This window comes from Canis lupus, chromosome 14, assembly GCF_011100685.1.
Source record: "Canis lupus familiaris isolate Mischka breed German Shepherd chromosome 14, alternate assembly UU_Cfam_GSD_1.0, whole genome shotgun sequence".
NCBI classification, from domain to species: Eukaryota; Metazoa; Chordata; class Mammalia; order Carnivora; family Canidae; genus Canis; species Canis lupus.
The window spans coordinates 43,248,653-43,272,000 of NC_049235.1; the positions used below are offsets into that span (position 1 = coordinate 43,248,653).

The window sequence follows — 23,348 nt, forward strand, 5'->3', positions numbered from 1 at the left end:
CTCCATGTTCTTTGATTTCTCACACCATCCAACTTAGTAACAGTAATAATGCTTTTAGCTACCATTTTTTGAAAGCCTATCACTCTAACCAAGTGTTTTACATTTAATCCTTATAAAATGTAGCAAAAAGTTATTTCTCTATGTTGTAGATGAAGATTTACATGGATTAGCTTCCCTGTATTCTTGTTGTGCCTAAAAAGCTAATATAAGTCTGTAGAATCAGACTCTGAGTTCATCAGACTGTTTCCTTGCCTTCCTAGGCACAGAGGCTCCTTCATTGCACTTATGGTTGGTCATGTGATTGGGATCTACCTTTGAAATGTGAATAGAAGAGATGTGCCCTGTTTCTTGACCAGGCCCATGAAACATCCCAGTTGCTGCCCTCTGTGCTCTCCCTGCGTCTGCTATCTGGTTTACCATGCCTGGGTGACCTTGGCAACCACACGTTGAAGGTGGCAAAAACTGATGGCCTGTGTCCCTGGAGTGACTGTATGCAACAAAGCCCCCTACCACCAATCTGAAACCTTCTTGAGCTGCTTTTATGAGTGGTAAACTTCTATTGTATTTAAGCCACTGTGTATTAGCGGTCAATTATTACAGCAGCTAGCCTTCCTTAAATTTTTATATACTGCTTCAGTTATCCCTCACCAAGTAACAGACCATCCCAAAATTTTGTGGCTAAAAAGCACAGCCTTAACTCATGGTTCTGAGAGTCAGAAATGTAGGCTCCTGCCTATACTTGTTCATGCAGCTCCAGCCAGCAGATGCATCAGCTGGGGGGGGTGTTGTCTTAGTCGCACATTTCTGGAGATAAGTGCAGGCTGGCTGCTGGCTGGACCACATGTCTCCAGCAGCATTGCCTGGGATTATTGACATGGTAGTGGAAGGGTTCCCAGTGGCAAGGGAGGACAAGCTGCGATCTGCAAATACTTTTCAGGCATCTGCTTGCATGTGTTTGCCAATGTATCATTTCATGACCCCTTGCAAGTCACAAAGGTAGAGGGAAATGTAATGTATTGGGGAAGCATTTGCTATAATGATCTACCACACATATTATAGTACTAATGCAAATCAAGTTAGGTAAATCATTCACAGATCTATAACATCTTGGACACATATTTGATAATATAGTCCAGCTACGAGGCTGTTTTCATAACCTGACTCAAGTTCTAATATCAGTGTTGGTTATAGTAAAAATCATGTTGATTTTGTTTCAAAATTACATTTCAGGCCTATTTATAATGATGAAATATTTACAGATACATCATAAATTTAGGTTAGTAGAATTGGCATTTAAAGAAATAAGCCTTGGGGCACCTGGGTGGCTCAGTGGTTGAGTGTCTGCCTTTGGCTCAGGTCGGGATCCTAGGATCCTAGGATTGAGTCCCACATCAGGCTCCTCACAGGGAGCCTGCTTCTCCCTCTGCCTATGTCTCTGCCTCTCTCTGTGTCTCTCGTGAATAAATAAATAAAATCTTTTAAAAAATTAAAAAAGTAAAGAATCAACACTGCAGTGATGTTTTAGCTTACCATCCAAGTTAAGGTGGCCCTTCGTACCTGATGCTTAACGGATCCACCTGTTCCTGCAGCCTCAAACTGTTCCTCGTCTCTTGCTGAAGGTCTCCTTGTTCCTGCTCATCTTGGGATTACTCTTTATTGGTGCTCAGGGATAGCGGTCGTATGGCGTAATGGTTGAGCATACAAACTGGAGCCAGATGGCTTGATTATCTGCGTCTCACATACTGTGTGATCTCGGGCAAGTTACTTTAACTCGCTGTAGCTCAGTTTCCTTGATATCATCAGGTTACTGTAAGGAGTGGAAAAAAGTATATATAAATGATTAGAAGAGAGGCCGAAATACTGTGAACCTTCTATGGGCGTTTGGCACAATTACAGTAATGTTTTGGTGTCCTTGACTTCGTTCAGTGAAGTAGGCCCTGGAGGCTTCCTTCTGAGGAAAGACAGTTGGGGGAAGACTGTAAGTGCTGCCTACTTAACACCTTTTTTTGTCTTTTCAGAAACCAAAGGAATCAAAATGGGCAAAAATTCTCCCGAAAAAGGTTTCCACATTTAGAAGAAATATATTCTATTCTACTCTGTTTGTGGTTCCCCTTCTCCATAAAGAGATGATTGTTTCAGAGTCTGGCATTAGCCCTGGTTGTTGACAGTGTGCCAGCATCCTCCTCCTAGCCTCACATACCCCTCTGGTCCGCACCCCACCTTAGCAAAGCCTTGCTGCTTGTGAAAGCCTCAGTCTCTCATTTGTGCTACAGGCTGAGGCCCGGCTCACCTCAGGAGCCTCGAGTTCTCAGTCACCACCTCACTCCCTCCTATACCTGCCACTCCTCCTACACCTGTCCCTCTCTCCCAATTAGCATTTAACTCCTGGTCTGTCTTTAGATGAATGAACCCTCCCTAGATTCCATATCCCCTTTGAGCACTGTCCTATCTTTTCTTTCATATATTTCTTGAAAGACCTCCTAAATTCAGTTACTTCTCAACCCACTCCAGTCTGGCTTCCCTGCTATCAGTTTACCAAAATGGCTATTATCCAGGTGTTACTTAGCCTCCATGTCACTGAACCCATGGGCACTTTTCAGGACTAATCTCACTTTGACCTTACAAAAACATTCAGTGTTGACTAATTTCCTTATTGAGACCAATTTTATTCACCATCAGCTCTCTGCTGTCCTGTGGATGGTAAGTCTTGTGTCTGACTCAGGAGTCTCTTGTGTCATGCCAGCATCCATGAAACAGTAACAGTCTAACTTATTAACTTGTAAATAGGGTAAAATGAAATTCCAGACATGACATTAATCATTATATTCCTACCAGCCCCCAAAACACTTGGGATAAAGTAGGTCTTCAATATTTATCTCTGAGGGGGAGGAGCTGGGGGAGGAAGGGATGGAAGGATGGATGGGCTGGCCTTCTCAGCTCTGCTTAAGAGTTGCAAGGATCAACCCTTTCAAAAGAGCCCAATGTGTTCTGGAATTTTTCTGGGTTGAGGATGCCGATATAGGAGTTAGGCACTCTGGGCTTGCAGAGAGGCTTGGGTTCTGTGGGTCTCTTGGATGTGTTGTGAGAGTAGGGGAATTAGGAGGTGAGAAAGGGAAGTGGGACAACAGCAAAGGCAAATTTGGTCAGCCTCCAGTTCTGCCCACAGGCCTGGGGCAGTCAGTGAAGTTCAGCTCTGAAGCTGCTGGTGCCGGAAACTTCAGGTAGGAACTGTCCCGGTTAGGACAGCCTGTTCCCCTTTTACGATTAGCATTTTTTTAAAAACAAGACCAGCAGTGTTTTTGCACAATGACTAAAATTGATTTAGAAACAAAATTGCTTTAGGACAGATAAAAGTGAAGGAAGGAATAAGAATGTTGTAACTACGAAAATTTATTAGACTAGAAGTTGAATAATGTGTATAAAGGCAAACAGTCTTTAGGTGGCAGAGGGTTTTTTGAGATGGCAAGGGTAACAAGAATTATCTTGGGTTTGACTGGATCAAGCATTCTCAACCAGGAGGGTATCACCCCTAAGAGGGTGAGAACTGGTTCATGGGGGACCAGAAAGAACTTGGGTATTCAATGATTTGTGCCCAGGGGCCATAAAGAGAAATACAGTATAACTGTGGTGTTAGAATTTCATGATGGGGAGGCAGATGAGGAAAAGATGTCTAAAAAGTCTCCTTAAAGGGACAATAATGGGGAAAAAAAGGGTTGAAAACTAGATGAATTTCACTGAACTAGATGATTCAAATGGAAGAATGCTGTTGATCACCAATGAATCCTCCTGGGAAAATGAATTAGAAATAAGTGCATTATCTTGACGGAAGGAAAAAGACCTTACACATTGCCTAGGAATGTGGGAAATACAAAATAAAACCCACTGGGAAATATAAAAGTAGCAGTGGGCAGCTGGGATATCCCCCACAGCTGCTCAACAGATGATGAGCCGCTGTCTCCGTAGATATCAGGGCCCAGGACACTGGGCTGATGGCCTGAGCCACACTGCGCCAGCCCCCGGACAAGGTGCTAGGAGCTGACACAGCTGGGTGCGAGCCAGGATTCAGTTCACCCACCCACCTCCCACCCTCCCGATCTGTTTTGTTTTCCCTTGTCTACCTCCCTTCCTACCGTCCTCTCACGACTCCCGTCATTCATTCCTTCAACAGGCTGGGGAATCAGGAGCAATGTTAATGAATGAAAGAAAAGAATGCCAGAAACAGAGAACCACAGGCTGACATCAAAGAAATGACCTCCAGCCATATGATTGTACGTAGAAGGCCAGATAGTATATGCTGACATCTGTGAAATCAAATCACGATGCAAACAGGCTTTTGGCCTCCCTCATCCACATTTCTGGGTATGACACGGATATGCAGTTCCTTAGCAAAATAAAAATGAAAGACGATGTCAAGTACGGGGAATGCATCTTATCCCAGAGGTATTCAGCCTTAGAAATGGCTTCTGGCTCAAGGCTGCTTAACAGTCCAGAGCTTGTTATCAGTCTGAAAATGGTGGTGGTGTTTTGGAGGGGCTCTGAAGGACAGGGATGATGGCCCAGCACGGGCCCCTCTTTTCTTTTGCCTTATCCCTGGTGCTCATGAAGGCAGTGCTGGAAGGAAAATGTTGTGATCAGATAATAAGAGTTACTATTCTGGAACCCTTACTACAGGTTAGGTACTGTCTTACGTGCTTTACGTATATTAATATACTCCATTAACCAAACAACCCTCTGAGGGGAATACTGTTATTAGAGTGGGAAACCCAAGCAACAGAAAAGCTCAGCTACTTTTCAAGGTCACATGACTACCCGGTAGTACTGAGATTTGAACCTCAATCCTCAGGGCCCAGGGACTTGCAGTCAGTACTACTCTTTACTGAGCCTTCGCCGACTCTGCTTACCCATGTCTTTGAACACAAGGATGAATGGGCTTGAAACGAAATTGCTTCTTTCACTGTGTATTTGGTATGGAGTCTTCATTAAAGGACAATGTGTCGGTCACGAGGCCCCCAGCACAGCTGGACCCTTTTGGGGGCCACTGACAGAATGGATTAGTTGCTTGCTGGACACATGCTGCCCTCTTGTGATGAGAACCATCCAAATAGGATCTTCTCCAGCTGTCTGGAATGCACCTACTTCCTTCCTTTGGTCCAGATCCATGGTTGGGGGGTTGGAGGATATGTGGCCAATGAGGAAGCTGTGGGCTCTGGAGAGTCAGACTCGCATCACCCAGCCTTCTCCAGAGCGTCCTGAGCCTTGTGACTCTTGGTGACGCTTGTAAACATGACTCCAGAGTCTTGTAACTTTTAGCATGAGGGATATAAGAGACTTTTCTTATTGTAGGCTTCCTGAAGAATCCCAGGGACACTGCAGAGACCTCATCTGTGGTCTTAGGACAAGTTTATTTTGTTTAGGTTGCCCTAGTGGATTGGACTAGATTTACCTGATTTAGCAGGAAGATGGTGAGTTGCAGAATGAACTGAAGGTCATAAACTATTAGAACAGAGGGAGGGACGCCTGGGTGGCACAGTGGTTGAGCATCTGTCTTTGGCTCAGGGCGTGATCCTGGGGTTCAGGGATCGAGTCCCACATCGGGCTCCTTGCATGGAGTCTGCTTCTCCCTCTGCCTGTGTTTCTGCCTCTATGAATCTGTCATGAATAAATAAATAAAATCTAAAAAAAAAAAAAAAAAGGGAAAACCAAACCACACAGACCTGTGTTCTAGTTCGTGCTCTACCAGTAATATGCTATGTGACCTTGGGCAAGTTGCTTTTGCTCCAACACGTTTCCTCAGTGGTCGAGTGTGGGAATTGAATAAATGAGCTCAAAAGTTCAGGTGTTGCCAGCTGTGGCTTTCTACATTTGCCAAAATCCCTTTCCTGAAGGGTTTTTCTCCCCTACCTCAGCCCACCACACACACGAACACATTTTTATGCACATCCTGATTAGTAAGAAGACCTGCACCCATAGTCACAGGTTTTTAGTTTCCCTTGTTCATGAAGTCATTCCTACTTTGTAGGGTTGTTGGGGAGAGAGAGCTTCCGTTTGACCCAGTATTAATGGGTCAAAGTCAGACTAGGTCTGTTCGGGCAAAGCAAGGACATAGATACGTATATATAAATTTTTTAAAGAAAACTGATTTTAAAGATACTGATACCTACACTAATGAATTACTATCTTGCATGGTACCAGTTTCAAACAGATACTGCTATATGGATCATTCATTCTTCCCTAAAGTTGTAGTGGTCACCAGTGCCAGTCTGTAGCTATAATCTGTAGGGTGGGGAGGCAGGGGCAGTGCCTAAACACTGTCTAGGATCAGGGCCCAGGACACATTGCTGGCTTCACGTGACCTTGTTCTGTAACCTCCACCTGCTTCCAGACCATTTAGTACACCCCTAGACTCTATGGGCTGACACAGGCTGGAAAATGAAAATTGCATAGCAAGAAACTTTGACTTGATAATCCCACTCCGAAGAAATAATCCTAAAGAATTTTCTACTTCCACAGAAATGTTGTATAAAATAATCACCACCAAACCAATCTGGAAGACAGGATTTCTAACATTTGGAGCATAATTAAGCAGATCAACAATATGAATGATCATTATAAAGCCTATGTAACAATGTGGGAAAATGCACCTGAGGACATTATGCTAGGTGAAATAAGCCAGAAATAAGCCAAAATAAGTTTGTTTTGTTTTACAGAAACAAAAACAAACACTGTGTGATCCTACTTACTATGAGATACTTAAAATCCTTGAGACAGGGTGGTTGCCAAGGGCTGGGCAGAGGGGAGAATGGAGAGTCATTTAATGGGAGCACAGAGTTTCAGATTCTAAGAAAATTCTGGAACTGGATGGTGGTGTTGGTTGCACATTATGAATATATTTAATACCATTGAACTGTACATTTCAACATAGTTAAGATGGTAAATTTTATGTGTATTTTACCACAATAAAAAAATCGGGGGAAATGTCATAGAGTAAACAAAACCTGGGAAGATGACCCGCAAAAAATTAAAGTAACTTAGTACTGTGTTATTTATAAGCATTATTTTAAAAATTTCCTTTAATATTGTGATACTGCTTTTTGTAATAAAAAAGCACTGGCAGTGGAAAAAACCAAGGAAAAAACTTTGAGACCTTTTGATACTTGTTATTTCCTCCCCCCCCCCCCAAAAAAAAACCACCCAAGTAGTCATGGGAAAAACTTGTTTAACATCCTTGCACTTATTTTATGATTTACTGTTGTTTAAAAAAAAATTTTATTACAGATCACTGGGGACCCATAACCTTTTCAGTGCTTAGTGCCTCTAAAAGTTTTAAGCTGGTCTTGGGTGTAGTCAATTCTAGTTCGAGGCTGGGAGACTCATGCTGGGATGGCCCGGGGGGCCCTGCTGCTCTGCTACAGCACGTCTGTGGTACCTCGGCCTCCTCGCCAGCAAATTCCATTTTCACTGAAATTCCTCTCTCTGGACCCGGAAAGATGATCCTGGTTTTGCCTTTCAGCTCCAGGGCAAGGGCTTTTGTCTGTAAGCGAGCACTCAGTTACCGGAAATAGACATGCAGCACACCTGGAAATGGACCAAAATATCCAGGAGGCAAATGCTTCCAGAAGGGGAAGGCTCCTGGGCTCCTGCTCCATTCTTTACTGCTTGAGGACGACATGGCTGTGCCTCCCCTTCAGTTTGGTGAGTAACACTTGAATGGGTACAGGGCTCCTTGGTGATCATGATGGAAACTGAGGGCTATGCCTTTCTCTGTCAAAGCCAGACTATTCCAAGCAACGTGATGGAGAATATTCTTGGACCTGACCTGGAGAACTTCCAGGCCCTTACGTGACCCCATCAGGAAGTTCCCTAAGCCTCTGAGCTGAGAAGGGCACCCCCCAGGGGGTTCCACTGTGAGCTGAAAGGAACAGCAGTGGTTACAGTGACTAGCATGTGCTGACCCGGGCCCTGCCGCTGCACCACCTGCTTTCCAGAATGTCTGAGCCTCACAGCCACCCCGGGGATCAGTGCTGGGATTCCCAGTTTTCAAAATGCAGGTTGAGCTTCCGACAGCCTTACCACCTGGCCCAAAGCCACCTGGTGACTTGACATGGCTTTTCTTTTCTTTCTTTCTTTCTTTCTTTCTTTCTCTTTCTTTCTTTCTTTCTTTCTTTCTTTCTTTCTTTCTTTCCTTTCTTTTCCTTTCTTTTCCTTTCTTTTCCTTTCTTTTCCTTTCTTTTCCTTCTTTCTTTCTTTCTTTCTTTCTTTCTTTCTTTCTTTCTTTCTTTCTTTTCTTTCTTTCTTTCTTTCTTTCTTTCTTTCTTTCATTTTCTTGGTAAGTTCTGAGTCAGCACAGACATGCCATAACCGCAGGTCTGAAATGTGGGAGCTGTCGTTTCTTTCCCAAACCAACCAAAATGTCCTGTGGGAAGAGAAAGTCCTATCCTAGGTTTGTGGAATTTTTTTTTTTTTTTTCAATTTTCAATGGTCTCTTGGTTAGGAAGTGTCTCCTCTTGTCTGCATAGAAGCTCACCAGTGAGTAATGAAGAACCCTTCTGGAAAGTTAGGAGACTGAGGGATAGAAAATCCGTTGTTCACCATCTAGAAGACCGGAAGTATTTCCAAGTAAAATTTAAGCCAACACTACACAAATTCTAATTTCTTTAAATTTAAATAATCTGTAAAGGCAGTACTATTTGGTAGTTTCTGAGTAAACTTTAGTCTCTCAAAAGTTTAGTTTTAGGGACGCCTGGGTGGCTCAGCAGTTAAGCATTTGCCTTCAGCTCAGGGAGTAATCCTGGAGTTCTGAGATCGAGTCCCGCATTGGGCTCCCTGTATGGAGCCTGCTTCTCCCTCTGCCTATGTCTCTGCCTCTCTCTGTGTCTCTCATGAATAAATAAATAAAATCTAAAAAAAAAAGCTTAGTTTTAGTGGTTTAATGAAATCTGAATCTATCAGCTGTGAAGTACAGTTCTTTGACTCAGGAGGTCATCAGCTCACCACGCTCATTCCATACCTCTCGCCCAAAATCTCTAATAGGGAGAGAGTTGCTGCCTCAGGGAGTGACTATTGGGTGAATACTCAGGTCTGGGGTGACAGGAGGAATAGGTCAGAGCTAAGTCCCTTACTTAGGGGAACTTCCTCAGTCGCACACTTCCTGACGGGCTGCTATACAAAGCCAGATTGGACCTCAGAATTCAGAGGTACTGTTGGAAGGTCCCCTCATCCCTTCCCCTCTCGTGTTTGGTCCTTATCAGCTTGGTGCCTCTTGCCACGGTGGGTGACAGGTCCACTCAGCAGTGAACAGCTACAGAAGGTAATGGACATTGAGCCTGGCCTGGCCTACCGTGGCATAATGGTGAGGGCTGTGGAATTTGGCCCATGCGGTCGATCCTGGCCCTAGCCACCCCTGACCAAGTCTGCTCCCCCTGGGAAGCCAGCTGTATGGATTCAGAGGTCAGATGGAGGAAAAGGCCACAGTTGCTTCCTTGGCTTTTTTTTTTTTTTTGGTCCCTTGGTAGGTGGAGAGGCCTGCAAAGGACCATGAAATGACACCCCTGGCCTTCCTTCACCAGGCTCTTCACAGCACCACACACCAGGGCCCCACCCAACACAGTGAGTATCTCTGAAGGGAGCCAGGCATGGAGTCCAGGGATGCAGCGTGCTTATCAGGCTGAATTCCCTTTTAAAAGTCCCAGGCATGAGGGGCGCTAGGGTGGCCCATTTGGCTCAGGGGATTGAGCCCCAAAGGGGAGCCTGCTTCTCCTTCTCCCTCTCCCTCTGCCCCTCCCCCCTGCTCGTGCTCGCTTGCTCATTCTCAAGTAAGTAAAATCTTTTAAAAATAATAAGGGACGCCTGGTGGCTCCGTGGTTGAGCGTCTGCCTTTGGCTCAGGTCATGATCCCGGGGTCCTAAGATCAAGTCCCACATCGGGCTCCCCACAGGGAGCCTGCTTCTCCCTCTGCCTGTGTCTCTGCCTCTCTCTCTCTCTGTGTGTGTCTCTCATGAATAAATAAAAATACTTTTAAAAATAATAAAAATAAAAATCTTAGACTAGGGCAATTAGAAATAATATTTTCAGTATTTTATTAAATGAATTGGCAAAAGAAACGAGTTATCTGGTAATATCACTGCCCCTCCTCCATTTAACATCCAGCACATGACTGCCATGATGGTCACTGTAACATGCTCTGCTGGCTGGGTTCTCGCAACCGCAGCCTAAGTCCACTTGGGTCATCCTCACTACTACTCCGGGGCAGGGAAGAGACTCTTCCTCACAAGGGCAAGAGATAGGGAGAGAAGCTTCTGTTTAGACACCAGGGCCAACAAAGGCAAGCCAGGCCTCTGCCTTTTGGAAGATGGGCACGGTTCTTCCTCAGGCCCGCCCTTATCAGCCTTCCTGAGCAGAAACTCAGCATGATGAGGACATCACCCTATCTCTTAAGCCTGCTTAGGGGGTACCCCGTGATCTCTATCAACAGACCCTGAGACTCCAGGAGTAAAACAAAAGCCTACGAAGAGCCCTTGTTTTGGCAAAACGGTGGACATATCAAATCCCGACTCTGCACATTCCTCAGTATCCGCAGCTGTGATGTGGGCAGATGGTCAACGTATGGGGAAGACCTGAGGAGGAAGAGAATTTCCAGGTAAAACACTTGTTCGTTGAGCACCTTTTCTCCAAGAAGCTTGGCACTAACTCTAAACCATGTCCTCTTCCATGAAGGCAGCATGACCAACTCACTGCCCTGGACCTGAGGGCCGTGTTTGAGCTCAGTCGTCCTCTAATGTCCGATAAAAATAACCCTGGATGTGCCTTATGTCTCTTCATAGTGTATTTACAGTAACTAAAACGGCTCTCCAGGCACACTCCTGCCCTGTAAAATTGTAACAGCTACACAGGGAGGCTCATCTGGGTCATCGAGGCAGTGGGCTCTCCCGGACCCCCCACATAGAAGTGGCCTCTCAGAAGCAGACAATCCTCTTCTCATCTTCAAAGACTTTGGCCTCTTCTGGCTTTATCAAGTTTCCATTTAGGCTGTCGGAGAAAAAAGAACACAGGTAAAATGTTAAGAACTCGTAGGGAGCCTTGCCAGTGTGTGTTCCTAACAGACTCCGATTCTTCACGTGGCCCCGAAGTGAAGGAACGTGCTCTGCTCAGACACTTGTTTGATAACATTACTCCTTCCCAGCTATCGTCACTCTCTGAACTGGCTCTCACTAAGGTCACCAATTAGCCTCTGTGACCCTGAACTTAATGACATCTCTCAGAACCGATGTGTCCTTCACAGGCATTTGGCTGTCCTGCCCTCTGCCTCCTTGAAACCCCACACTCGCTTGGTTTGGTATTACGCTCTCTGGTTTTCTCCTCTGTCTGCCACTCCATCTCCGTCTCCTCTCCCATGTTCTCCTGCATGTAGCTTCTACATACTGGATTTCCTCCAGGCTCCCCAGCGATTGGTCCCCCAGGCGACCTCATCCCTACATCATTGGACTTGCAGCCCAGACCTCTCCTGTGTGGCTCCACCTACCTCAGCATCTTCATCTGGATGCCTTGCAGGCACCTCAAGGTGGCCATACCTGCCTAGGGCCCCTCACTCAGTGAGTCGGACCCCTCTTCATCCAGCTGTGCAAGTTAGTGACCTGAGGATCAGCCTTGACTCCTTCCTCCCCATCTTCACATTCTGTCACGGAGTTCTCTCTTTAAACATCCCCAGAATGCCTCCCTGGAACTGTCCCTATCCTCACCACCATCATGGTGGTCTGAGTGCCATCACCTCTTCTCTAGATGTCTGCAGTGTCCTCCTGACTGGTCCCTTTACTTGCACTCTTCTGGCCCATTCCAATCCATTTTCCTGGAGGACCTAGAGTGCTATATATATATATATTTTTTTTTTAAGATTTTTTATTTATTTATTCATGAGACACACAGAGAGAGAGAGAGAGAGAGGGAGGCAGACACACAGGCAGAGGGAGAAGCAGGCTCCATATAGGGAGCCCAATGTGGGACTCGATCCTGGGTCTCCAGGGTCAGGCCCTGGGCTGAAGGTGGCGCTAAACCACTGAACCACCCAGGCTGCCTGAGTGCTCTTTTTATAATGCAAATCTGGTCATACTCTGCTTCAAACCCCTCCATGACTTTCCATTGGTTTTGGGATAAAGACCAGTATATGTGGCATGACCCACAAATGTCTTATGTTCTGTTGTGCCTCATCTCCTCTGCCCCCTGTTGCCTCTTCTTCCATACTGTCTGAGCCCCAGGGCACATCAACATCTCGCTATTCTTCAAGGATACCGTGCTCCTCTGTCCTGCCTCGGAGCCTCTGCATATGCTGTTCCCTCTACCTGGAACAGTTTCCCCTCACCTCAGCAGACTAACCCCTATTCAGTCTTCAAGGCTTAGCTTCAATACCACTTCCTTAGGGAGAAGTTCCCTGAACCGTCATCTGTATTAGGTTCCCTTCTTAGCTTTCTCCTTAGGGCATCATGAATGATTTTTTCTTTCCTGTGCCTGTCACTAGGTAGTGAACCTCTGAGGGCAGGTCCATTTCGGTCACCACTAGATGGTGCTAGCACAGTATCTGGCACTCAGACACTTGGTCATTCAGCCAATAAAGTTGCTCAGCTCTGGGGACAAGTGACCACTGTATTTTTTTTTTTTTTTTTTTAAAGAAACCACCCACAGGCCCCAGGTTAAGGCCCCATCTCAGGAAGCTGGGACTTAATACCTCATCTAACTGCAGTTCCACGTCCCCAGGAATACCACCTTTAGCCAGGCCACAGGACCAGGAAATTTCCTGAGAGACCCATTCTGCGCCCCTCAGGAGGGCAACCTTGCCTACACAATGCATTCCTGGCCAGTCAATTCCCTTTTTTTTAATGTTCTGAGTCCTCCGGGTTTGTGCCCTCCTTGCTGCCCCCTCGCTGCTCACCTAATGGGTCAACAGGGTGGTGTAGATGAGGGGCTCTCACGGAGCGCCAAGCCTGAGCCCTGGGCCAGTCCACGCTGGGATCCCTCCCTTCCCAGCTCCCATGCACAGTCCCCACTTACTGGGCTTTGCTGTTCTCGTCCCTTCCCCATTTGCAGTGGGCAGTCCCACCGTGGGGAGCACTGGGCCAGCCCAGGCTGTGCACTGCCCTCTCTGGGCCAGTCGCAGGTTAAGGCCCCGTGGTGACAGCCCCGCTGGGTCAAGGTGCGCAGGTGCGCACGTTTAAGGGTCTTGTGTTGTGTAAACAAAGGCTTGTTAGCTAATGGGATCCTTAAATTCTGAAGTGTCAAACGTGCCACCTCCCGGCACACCTGCTCATTTTATGTGTAAACTCTATGGTGCCAGAAGCTGTATCTACAGAAATGGCAAAAGTTTGCTAAAAACAACCTAGAAGTACAATGGCCACAATGGGGGACGTTCCCATTAGATAAATGGTCGTTGAAGAAGTGCATTTGAAAGCCTGGGTTCCCAAAATCGACCGAGCGGGATACCAGTTTACATTGGCCAGCAGAAGCTCCAGAAGTTTTCAAAATTCCAAAATCTTTTCATTAAAAGATTAATTAAAAGTATTTAGCAAAAGGCTAAAGAAAATGAAAGGTGTAAGAGGTCCCTAAAACGAGGCTCCAGGGATCCCTGGGTGGCGCAGCGGTTTGGTGCCTGCCTTTGGCCCAGGGCGCGATCCTGGAGACCCAGGATCGAATCCCACGTCAGGCTCCCGGTGCCTGCAGCTTGCTTCTCCCTCTGCCTGTGTCTCTGCCTCTCTCTCTCTCTCTCACTGTGTGCCTATCATAAATAAATAAAAGTTAAAAAATAAATAAATAAAACCATTAAAAAAAAAAAAAAGAGGCTCCAGTAACTCCCCTCTGTCCTCTCATTCTGCTAATCCTCTGTCTGCTTTGTCTTCCCTCCCACCCCCCAAAAAATGCCACCAGAAACCAGATTCACCTTACAGGCGACCCCCCATATGGACCCTTCTCAGAGTTAACGAAACCAGAGGATTTTTTTGGTGAACTGCTACATTATTCCCTTAGACAGCCAAGAGGAAACTCCGGTAGAGAGCAGAGCTCCCACAGGGGACCCTGGAAGGACTGGCAGCGGAGGGTGAAAATGCTGTGCAGAATCACTTCTCCTGGATGTGCCACAGGGCCCAGTGCAGAGGGAAAAGCAAACCATCCATCACCCTTACCTTCCCGAACCCAAACCCCTTGTTCCCTGATCCCCTCCCTCCCAGGGGCAGCCGTCACCCTCTTTCTTCCTCATCTGGTTTTGTGCAACCAGGCCTGGCTCTCTGCCTGCCTGGCACCGGCAGGTGATTGGTTCTTTCTTTTGACTGTCTTCTGGGAGTGACTCTGGATTTCGGGAAGGTAATATCCTTTGCACCCTCTTTGGGAACCCAGCTTAACACCAAGGGGAGTTGTTATTCAGGACTGCCAGAAATATCTGAAATTAAAATATGTACCCAGAGGGAAAGAAATGGATGAAGGATAATGTATTTGGGGTAGGCCGGTCGACCTATGATGTCATTCAAGTTAGAGCCCAATTCCTTGAGAAATTGAGGGCAACTGTCCTTATCTGCCTTTTTTTTTTTTTTTTTTCAAAGTAAAAGTTCGCTCCAGGCACAATTCAAAATTCACCTATTCCTTTACCTATTCCAAAACTTCCCTTATGTATCTCAAAAGACTCGTAAATGATTGGTCTTGGGAAAACCCAAGTCCTTCTTCCAAGAACTTACATTCTTTCCCTGTCTCTTGAAGTTCTACATCTATCATGTCTTTGAAATGTAAAAACACAGCCCACAGTTACCTGAGAGAAAAAAGGAAAAAAAGAGGCCTTTTGAAAGTACAGACTGCTTTAAAAGGGCTGTTGTGACCAAATTCTAGCACAGCCTCCATAAGCTTGATTCCACGGACAAATACAAATCTTAAAACCTCTTCTCCACAGATACTAGTAACTACAGGGTCTTTGCCTCTGTGTGTCTGTATGTATGTCATAAACGTGAGATCGTGTTTCTGGATGATATTACTAAAATCAATTTGTAGAAGAGCTCTAGTCAGTTGCTTTTGTAGGGGCCAAGGGCAGGCTGCTCCAAAATGGGCCACTGTGGCATATTGATTATTTTAAATAAAACGTATCTAAGAGGCAACCTGTATAAGGATACTCAGAAAGCAGGGAATAATTCGCCAGGTGAAAGTCACCCTCCCTCTACGAGAGAGGTAGAGACCTTCTTATCACCAAAGCTAGGAAGTTTAGAGACAAGAAAGCCATATAAAAACCACCTTTGTTAATTTTTTACAGATTTAATATCACACCCCAAATTCTGCCTAGAACTTCTTACTAATTGGAGCTCCCAAAGTTCCATTTTCTTGGTCCTATCAATTCCTCATGAATTTATTTCTGGTCTCTATCTAAAAAGTATAAAAACTACCCACCTTGGTCATTTCTTTAGCTCTCAATTTCATTATTGGCCCGCTTGTGCACACGTAATAAAACTTGGGTTTATTCCTCTGGTTAATCTGTTTTATGTAAATTTAATTCTCAGTCCAGCTGGAAGACCTTGAAGGGTAGGGGAAGAATTTTTCCTTCCCTTTGGTTGGCACAGTGGGCAGGATACTAATCTCCGTTCTGCTGCAACATAGAGACCCTGGGACATCTGCCATCCAGCCAGCAGAAGGGACGATTTCTGATGACATCAGCCTCCTGGCTTCTCTGCAGGGTCTGGTGGAATGAGAGGGGTAAGAATCTTTCTTTCTCTAACTTAGGTTAGCAGGAGAAAATACTATAGAACTGGTTCCTTGGGCTTAGCGACTGTTGGTGAAAATTTGGTAGCGTACTCTTTGGTTACTGATCATTCCCTCCCAGAGATGGTCACTGTTGTCTATTGTGTTGAGTGTCACAGAAAGGACTTCCCACAGGACCGAAAGTAGGCTTCGGCCCTATAAGCCTGCTGTGTAGCCGGCCTCACAGACTGGTGAGGTCACGGTTCTCCTCAGACCAGTGTCCGTTTAGACAAACTTTGCTGTGGGTTAACATGAACACGAGCTAAAGGATGTTACTGAAGAAACATCTTGGAAGCCCAAGCTACAAAATTGGTGGTCACGGGTCAGCACTTAGAAGCTGTTAGAGTGCTTATCATTAAACTCAAAGACCTCCCGTTAGGATAATTTGGCCATGGAATGGCTTAGATTGATACTCGGTCCCCTGCTGGCCTCAAGAAAATGTCCATGCAGCAAGGTAGACAGTAAAATACCACACAGTCCCCAACCTCAAGGCATATCCCTTCTAGGTATTGATCTGGTACCCAGAGACCCAAGGCTTAGGCAGGGTTGTTAATGTGAATATAAGAGATTTTTCCTTTTGTTCTGTGTCCTAAGAGCTTGGCCTTGTGAACAGTGAGAATATTTTCTCTGGTCTCTGTCAGTCGGGAGGGCATACTTACTAGGGTGCGTCTTGGTGGTCAGTCCAATAGACCGGGGATGCAAGATGCACAGTTACAAGCAGCACTCTGTCCAGCCATGCCAGCTCTAAGGAAAGTTTCTTACAAAAAGATCCCAGCCCATAAGGGGCCTTTGTTGCTTCAACCTTCGTTGCTCCTTAGTGCTGGAAAAATCTCATCCCATTAGCACCTGCCTGATGTCACAGATTAATTAGCAGGTCTGTGACTAGAGGCATCTCACACTCATGGGAGACCAGAGGCACCGTAACACCACCTCGTTCTTATGGCCTGTAAAACAAAGGTGTTTGCTTTCTCAGACTCTTCTTGGGAGTAAGCTGTTGGATCATGGGAGCTGCATCATCTGTGCTCTCTCTAGGGATGCCTCTTGGGTCTTTGTTTAAGCTGTTGGGTTTGAATCACTATTGAAATCGGTAAGATCCTATTTGTCAATGGCCAGACACTAGGTCCTTTAACTGGCTGTTTGAAAGCAGAAAATCATCTATAAAGAGCTCTCAATTGTCTTTTTAGTATATAATGGCTAGTCTTAGGGATTCCCTGGACAAGATAAAAGGACAAAAATTCAACTTAAGACAGATAAATGTCTATATCCCCTTCTTAAAATCCAGCCCAACCTCTAGATTCAAAGTACACAGGCTACTCTTATAAATCCTAAAAGCCAGAAGGTGAATTTCACAGAAGCACCTGGGACAAACAGAAGGGCATGGTTTACTGGAATTGACCCATCAGCCTCAGACATTTTTATATGCTAATGTTTGCAGGTGGACCCCGTCCCCCCACCAAAAAAATTCACGTCCACAGATCTTTTACAAAGCCCTTTTTCCTCTAGTTTCAGAAGATTCTATCAAGCTTAGAGAAACATTTAAAAGATTTGACTATTCACAACCCCCCTTCACAGAGGAAAGAGATGACCAATACAATTTCTCCTAGGCCCTCCTACAAATGATCAGAAGGCTATGTTGAGAGGCTAAGAGAAGCCAAGGCTGAACTGTGTAACCGTGAAGAAGGCTTTTGTTAAAATGCTTTATACAGACTGTACAAAAGCATAAATCTTTTGATTCCCATTTTAGTGATACAGAGAAGCAAATTTAGTTAAAAGGTTGGCCAGTCAGGCACCTGGGTAGCTCAGTGGCTGAGTGTCTGCCTTCAGCTCAGGTGGTGAACCTGGGATCCTGCGATGGAGACCCACATCGGGCTCCCTGTGGGAAGTCTGCTTCTCCCTCTGCCTATGTCTCTGCCTCTTTCTCTGTGTCTCTCATGAATAAATAAAATCTTAAAAAAAACAAAACAAAAAAAAAAAGGTATGCCAGTCCCTTACATTCAGCCTGGAATCTAGTTTTATGGGGGAAATTAAAAACAACTGTCTTTGTCTTACAAATCTCTATAAAACTAGAAATGAAACTCTAAAAATAAGTAAAAACCCACCTATCTTTACCAATCTCCAAACCTCACCTGTTCCGCTCAAAATACTTATGCATATTACCAAGGTCAGGATATTGGAACAAAATTGCCCTGTACTTAAAGAGAAAAAAAGGTAAAAAAAATTTTCCCCCCAGAGGAATCAAGCATTTTATTTTTTTTTTATATTTTTAAGATTTTATTTATTTATTCACGAGAGAGAGAGACAGAGGCAGAGACACAGGCAGAGGGAGAAGCAGGCTCCATGCAGGGAGCTCGATGTGGGACTCTATCCCAGGACTCCAGGATCACACCCCTGGGCTGAAGATGGCACTAAACTGCTGAGCCACTGGGGCTGCTGGCATTTTATTTTAAATAGAACAAGGAAGCACTCACTTATTCTCTCCTTAAATCTATATTCAGGCAGAGCTAATATTCAGGCCTATATAGAAAATACTGCCCTGATGGGATCCCTGGGTGGCGCTGCGGTTTAGCGCCTGCCTTTGGCCCAGGGCGCGATCCTGGAGACCCGGGATCGAATCCCACGTCGGGCTCCCGGTGCATGGAGCCTGCTTCTCCCTCTGCCTGTGTCTCTGCCTCTCTCTCTCTCTCTCTCTCTGTGTGACTATCATAAATAAATAAAAATTTAAAAAAAAAAAAAAAAAAAAAAAAAAGAAAATACTGCCCTGATAGTTTCCAGAACATTAAATAGACGTAAAGATTAAGAGGTTTCTAGGTAAACTTTCTAAGTAGCTTCCAAAATCTTTTGAGTAGTAACCCAAAAACTTTGAAGTTTTGCTAAATTAAATGGGTAGTTCAATTCATTGAGTATCTAGATCATTGCCAAATAAGAAAAATTAATACAAGATTAAGTATTAATAAAGGTTAACTACTTTCACCTTTAGTTTCTCTGTATAAGACAAATTTGAGTCTGTTAGCAAAACCTGTTTTGTGCTATTGTACTATGAAGAAACATGTTTCTAAATTACAAAATGTATTCATAAATTTGTTATTCTAGGGGTGCCTGCCTAGCTCAGTCAGTGGACCATGCGATTCTTGATCTCTCAGGGTCATGAGTTCAAGTCCCACATTAGGCATAGAGCTTACTTCAAAAAAGTAAGAGAAATTAAAAGTAATTTTTTTAATTTGCCAATCTAAAGAATTCTGATATAACAGTAAGCAGTTGTAAACTACGTACTTTTCACTAGAAATTAAGGTTTCTAAGAGTTAAGAATTCTAATAAATGTAATTAAGGCTACTGAAAATAAGAGAGACAAATCTATATATACAGGACAAGTAAGATATGTGTTTTTGATAAGAAAAAATAGGAATAAAAGCACATTCTTTGTAGTGGAAAAAGAAATAAATTGGTCCTGAAGTGAGGCTGAAAACTTAAGGCAAAATCTGAATGTAATAAAAAAAGTTGCAGAAGGTTTATGGAAAAGAAATCTTTGGAAAGAAGTTTTCTGTGTGGCCAGTACTGGGTAACGGTAAATTTAAGTAAATGAGTTTTATTATCAAAAGTACACTGGCACAAAATTAGAATTATTTTCTCTGTGTTAAAAGGACAAAATTTTCTTGGTCTGCTCTTAGTAAGAAATTATAAGCAAAAGTTTTTCTTTACCTTTAAAGTTACGTGCCTAGAAAACAAGGATTCTGCGTTTTGCCAAAATAATTTCCTATGTTTGCCAGGCCTTTGATTACTTAAATAAAACTGAGTCTTAATATTAAAAGGGCTAAATTTTGCTTACAACTATGTAACCTTCTATTGGCCTTTATAATCTTTTATTGTCACTTTGGTTAAATGGATAATTAACTATTGTTTTGTAATGATTCGTGTTCCTACTTAACCAAATGTCCAAACCTTTTATATTTTTTGACATAACTTCCCAAAATCAAATTCTAAAATGAAGTCGTTCCGACCACAATCTTAATTGAAATTTTCCAGAGGGCTCCTTGCACATTTCAGAGATTTTGTGAGTAATTAATTAGGCTTGTTTGTTATTGTGTTTAATCATATGGACAGCACTGTCAAATAAGTGCTACCAAAATTTATACAGATGTTGGTTATCAAAATAAGTGTTCTAAAGATTATATGAAACTCCAAACAATCTGATAAGTCCTGGTATGTTATTATCTTAAAGCATTATATGTCACAGAAATAACCAAACATCCTTGCCACTTGCATCATAATAAACTCTGATCATATCTTTAACCAAATGGCCATTTTTAAGACTTCTGTCATTTACAGTTATACTTTTCACACTCAGATGCTTTTACAGAAGCTTCCTGCAAATGTATTTTGTCTTAAATGAGACTCAGAAAGACCTCTCAATACAGGTTTCTGATAACCTTCAGCTCATAAAACTAAACTGGGTAAGAATTTCCAGAACTCATAGAAGAACTCAATTCAAGCAGAACAAGAAAAAACATGTGATTAAATGAACTAAAGAGGATAATTTTTATAACTTTTCATTTAAAATATCACTGACTTAAAAAAATAAATAAATAAAATAAAATAAAATAAAATAAAATAAAATAAAATAAAATATCACTGACTTTTGGGGGATCCCTGGGTGGCTAAGCGGTTTAGCGCCTGCCTTCAGCCCAGGGCCTGACCCTGGAGAGCCGGGATGGAGTCCCACGTCGGGCTCCCTGCATGGAGCCTGCTTCTCCCTCTGCCTGTGTCTCTGCCTCTCTCTCCCTCTCTCTGTGTATCTCATGAATAAATAAATAAAAATATTTTAAAAAAAATAAAATATCACTGACTTTTTAAAAATGTTTGTTTTCTCCAGATTTAAGGAAACTTCTTCTCTTAAAATACATAAAACAATTATCAAGCATAGGTTTATCTGCATTTGACTACTTATTACAAGGAAACTAAAAATTTAGATATCTTAGTGCTACTTTGGGAAACTGAAAAAAGGCATCTACTTCTAGAAATTGTGAAACATACTTATAAGTCTAAAAATCTAAAGAATGCTGGCATAACAGTTCACAGTTGCTTACTTACTAGCTTTCACTGAAAATTAGGGTTTTAAGAGTTAAGAATTCTAATAAAGGGGCACCGGGCTGGCTCAGTCACAAGAGCATGTGACTCTTAATCTCAGAGTCATGAGCTGGAGACCCATGTTGGGTGTAGAGATTACTTAAATAAATAAAACTTTTATTTTAAGATTTTATTTATTTATTCATGAGAAACACAGGCAGAGGGAGAAGCAGGCTCCATGCAGGGAGCCCGACGCGGGACTCGATCATGGGACTCCAGGGTCACACCCTGGGCCGAAGGCAGCGCTAAACCACTGAGCCACCTGGGCTGCCTCCAATAAATAAAACTTAAAAAAAAATTCTAATAAATATAATTAAGGTTACTGGAAATAATAAGAGAAACAACTCTGTATGAAAGGAAAGAAGGTTGTGTGTTTTTTTGGTAAGAAAAAATAGGAAAAAGAGAAATACACCTTAGATGGAAAAGAAAGGACAAAATCTAAATGTAAAAAAGAGAAAGTTCTAGTAAGTTTTCAGAAAAGAAATCGCTGGAAAGAAATTTGAATGTGTGGTCAAGGTGACTTTGGTGCAAGACAACAGAATCTATAAAGACGTGTACTAACTCCATTCTTCCTTCTCCTTCCGCAGAAAATGGCCTCTCATTGCCAGACTTTTGCCATCCTGGCGTCCTTAAAATATGGCAAAGATCTGCTCCAGAACCAGAGAAATTAAAGTTGGATGGACACTTCGTTCTTCCTTGCTCCTTGACAAACTCTGTTTTTGGTTTTGGCCTTCCTGTACCCATCACAGTGCATTCAAGATGACTCAAATTATATAGACACTGCTGAAAGACTCTTTTTGCAACTTTATAGAAGTTTCCCCACTAATGTCTGACTGATCAAGTCCCTAATCCTGAAAAGGCTGTTTTGTTTTCCCCGGAGGCCTCTGACCTCCCTGCTCTGGACCCTTTGAACACCTGCTCTTGGTACCAGTCACCAATAGTCTGGTTATTGCATGAGCCTCACCCTCCCACAACACTTTGCCCTCCCTGTGGGAAATTAAAAAAAAAAAAAAATTTGTGTCTCTGCCTCTCTCATGAATAAATAAATTTAAAAACAAAAACAAAGAGTCCTGTTGGTCACAGTCTAGAGCCTGGAAGCGATCAGCTATTCGGGCAACATCACCAGAGAAAGCTCTCAGGACCTGACCAGTGACACTGATGCACAAGTAGAAGGTACTGAGCCTTGAGTACCCGTCACATGGCTGAAGAAGGCTCTGCCGGAGCCCTGGTCCCTGTACTGATGCTGGAGACCTAGCAGTACTGACCAGGGAGAGAAACAGCCGCCACCAAGGTAGACTGCTTCTGCTCATGCACCGGATAAGACTTTACCCTGGCATGAACGTGACACCTGTTCTCCTCTCTTCCTTCTCTTCACTCAGGCACTAGGTTGGAGAGATAACAGCCTTATCTTTACTACCTCCCAGGCCATGCTGAGGGGGCAACTCTGGACTTGAGAGCAACCTTTTATTTCAGGCGAGGAGGAAATCTTTTATCGTTGGTCGGCTCTTGTGATTTTACATTGTGAGTTAGAAGGGAACTACCAGGAGGCTTTCTTGATTCAGGACTCCCCTTTTGGCAGATCCCTACTCCCAGGGATAAATATAAATGAAGCTACGATCAGGAGCTTCTTAATTCTTCAAATTTCTGCTGAATCGCCACTAAAGCAAGAACTGCCCAACAAAGATCCTTAGACTCTCTGGCCAAGGTTGTTCACGATCACAGAATAGCCCTTGACCATCTTTCAGCTGAGCAAGGAGGTGCCTGCTGTAGCCAATACCGCCTGCTACACCTGGATTAGCCCTTCTGGGAAAGTTGAAACTCAGTTACATCAAATCACAAAACAAGCCATTTGCCTTAAAAAAAATGACTCCATCCATGGGGTCTTTGATATATTTGATTTTGACTGGACTGGAGACCATAGCTTCAACGTATCCTGCAAACATTGGGAATTATCTTGCTTATCGTAATCATAATAATCTCCCTGGTGTATTATATTCTCTCAAAGATTTTAAATGCATGTTTGCAGCCCCTGACCACCAAGCAAATGGTCTCCCTCAGACTGGACCAACAAAAAAGGTACAAAGAGAACAACCGACTTAAAAGAATATAAATCTGGGGTGCCTGAGTGGCTCAGTCGTTTAAGTGTCTGCCTTTGACTCTGGTCACAATCTCTGGAGTCCTGGGATTGAGCCCCATGTCAGGGTCCCTGTACTCTGCAGGGGGTCTGCTTCTCCCTCTCCCTCTTTCTCCACTTCCCCACCTCCCCACTTGTGCTCTCTCTCTCTCTCTCTCTCAAATTAATAAAAATAAAATATTAAAAATGCAAAAGAATATAAATCTGAAGTTGTAACCTGTGGATATCAGAGAGAGAAAGCTAAAGCATCATGACCTGAGAAGGCCAAAGATCAACCAAAGCTGTGAGAACTACAGAGCAGTAGCAGAGAGTGGCACTAATGCCTTAAATTTTGATCACA

At 43.8% G+C, this 23,348-nt stretch overlaps 1 protein-coding gene and 1 long non-coding RNA gene across 23 annotated transcripts in view; one reads left to right on the forward strand and one right to left on the reverse strand.

Annotated features, from left to right (window-relative positions):
- LOC111098815 overlaps nucleotides 1-21,950 on the forward strand; it is a 38,434-nt gene extending 16,484 nt beyond the window's left edge. For 2 of the 15 annotated variants that reach the window (XR_005369650.1, XR_005369651.1), the window contains exons 4-10: nucleotides 2,019-2,060; nucleotides 4,169-4,359; nucleotides 7,511-7,692; nucleotides 9,513-9,606; nucleotides 10,472-10,636; nucleotides 15,613-15,708; nucleotides 21,462-21,950. This is a non-coding gene — a long non-coding RNA (uncharacterized LOC111098815). The other 13 variants (XR_005369663.1, XR_005369664.1, XR_005369655.1 and 10 more) reach the window with 12 other exon arrangements.
- The window catches only part of NOD1 (nucleotide binding oligomerization domain containing 1), a 62,933-nt gene continuing 49,637 nt past the window's right edge, over nucleotides 10,053-23,348 (reverse strand). For 6 of the 8 annotated variants that reach the window (XM_038557226.1, XM_038557228.1, XM_038557229.1 and 3 more), the window contains one exon: nucleotides 10,053-11,025. In XM_038557226.1, coding sequence (XP_038413154.1) covers nucleotides 10,953-11,025 — 73 coding nt within the window. In that variant the 3' untranslated portion in view covers nucleotides 10,053-10,952. Of the gene's footprint in view, nucleotides 11,026-15,405; nucleotides 15,692-16,412; nucleotides 16,698-23,348 lie in introns of all 8 variants that reach the window. The other 2 variants (XR_005369647.1, XR_005369648.1) reach the window with 2 other exon arrangements.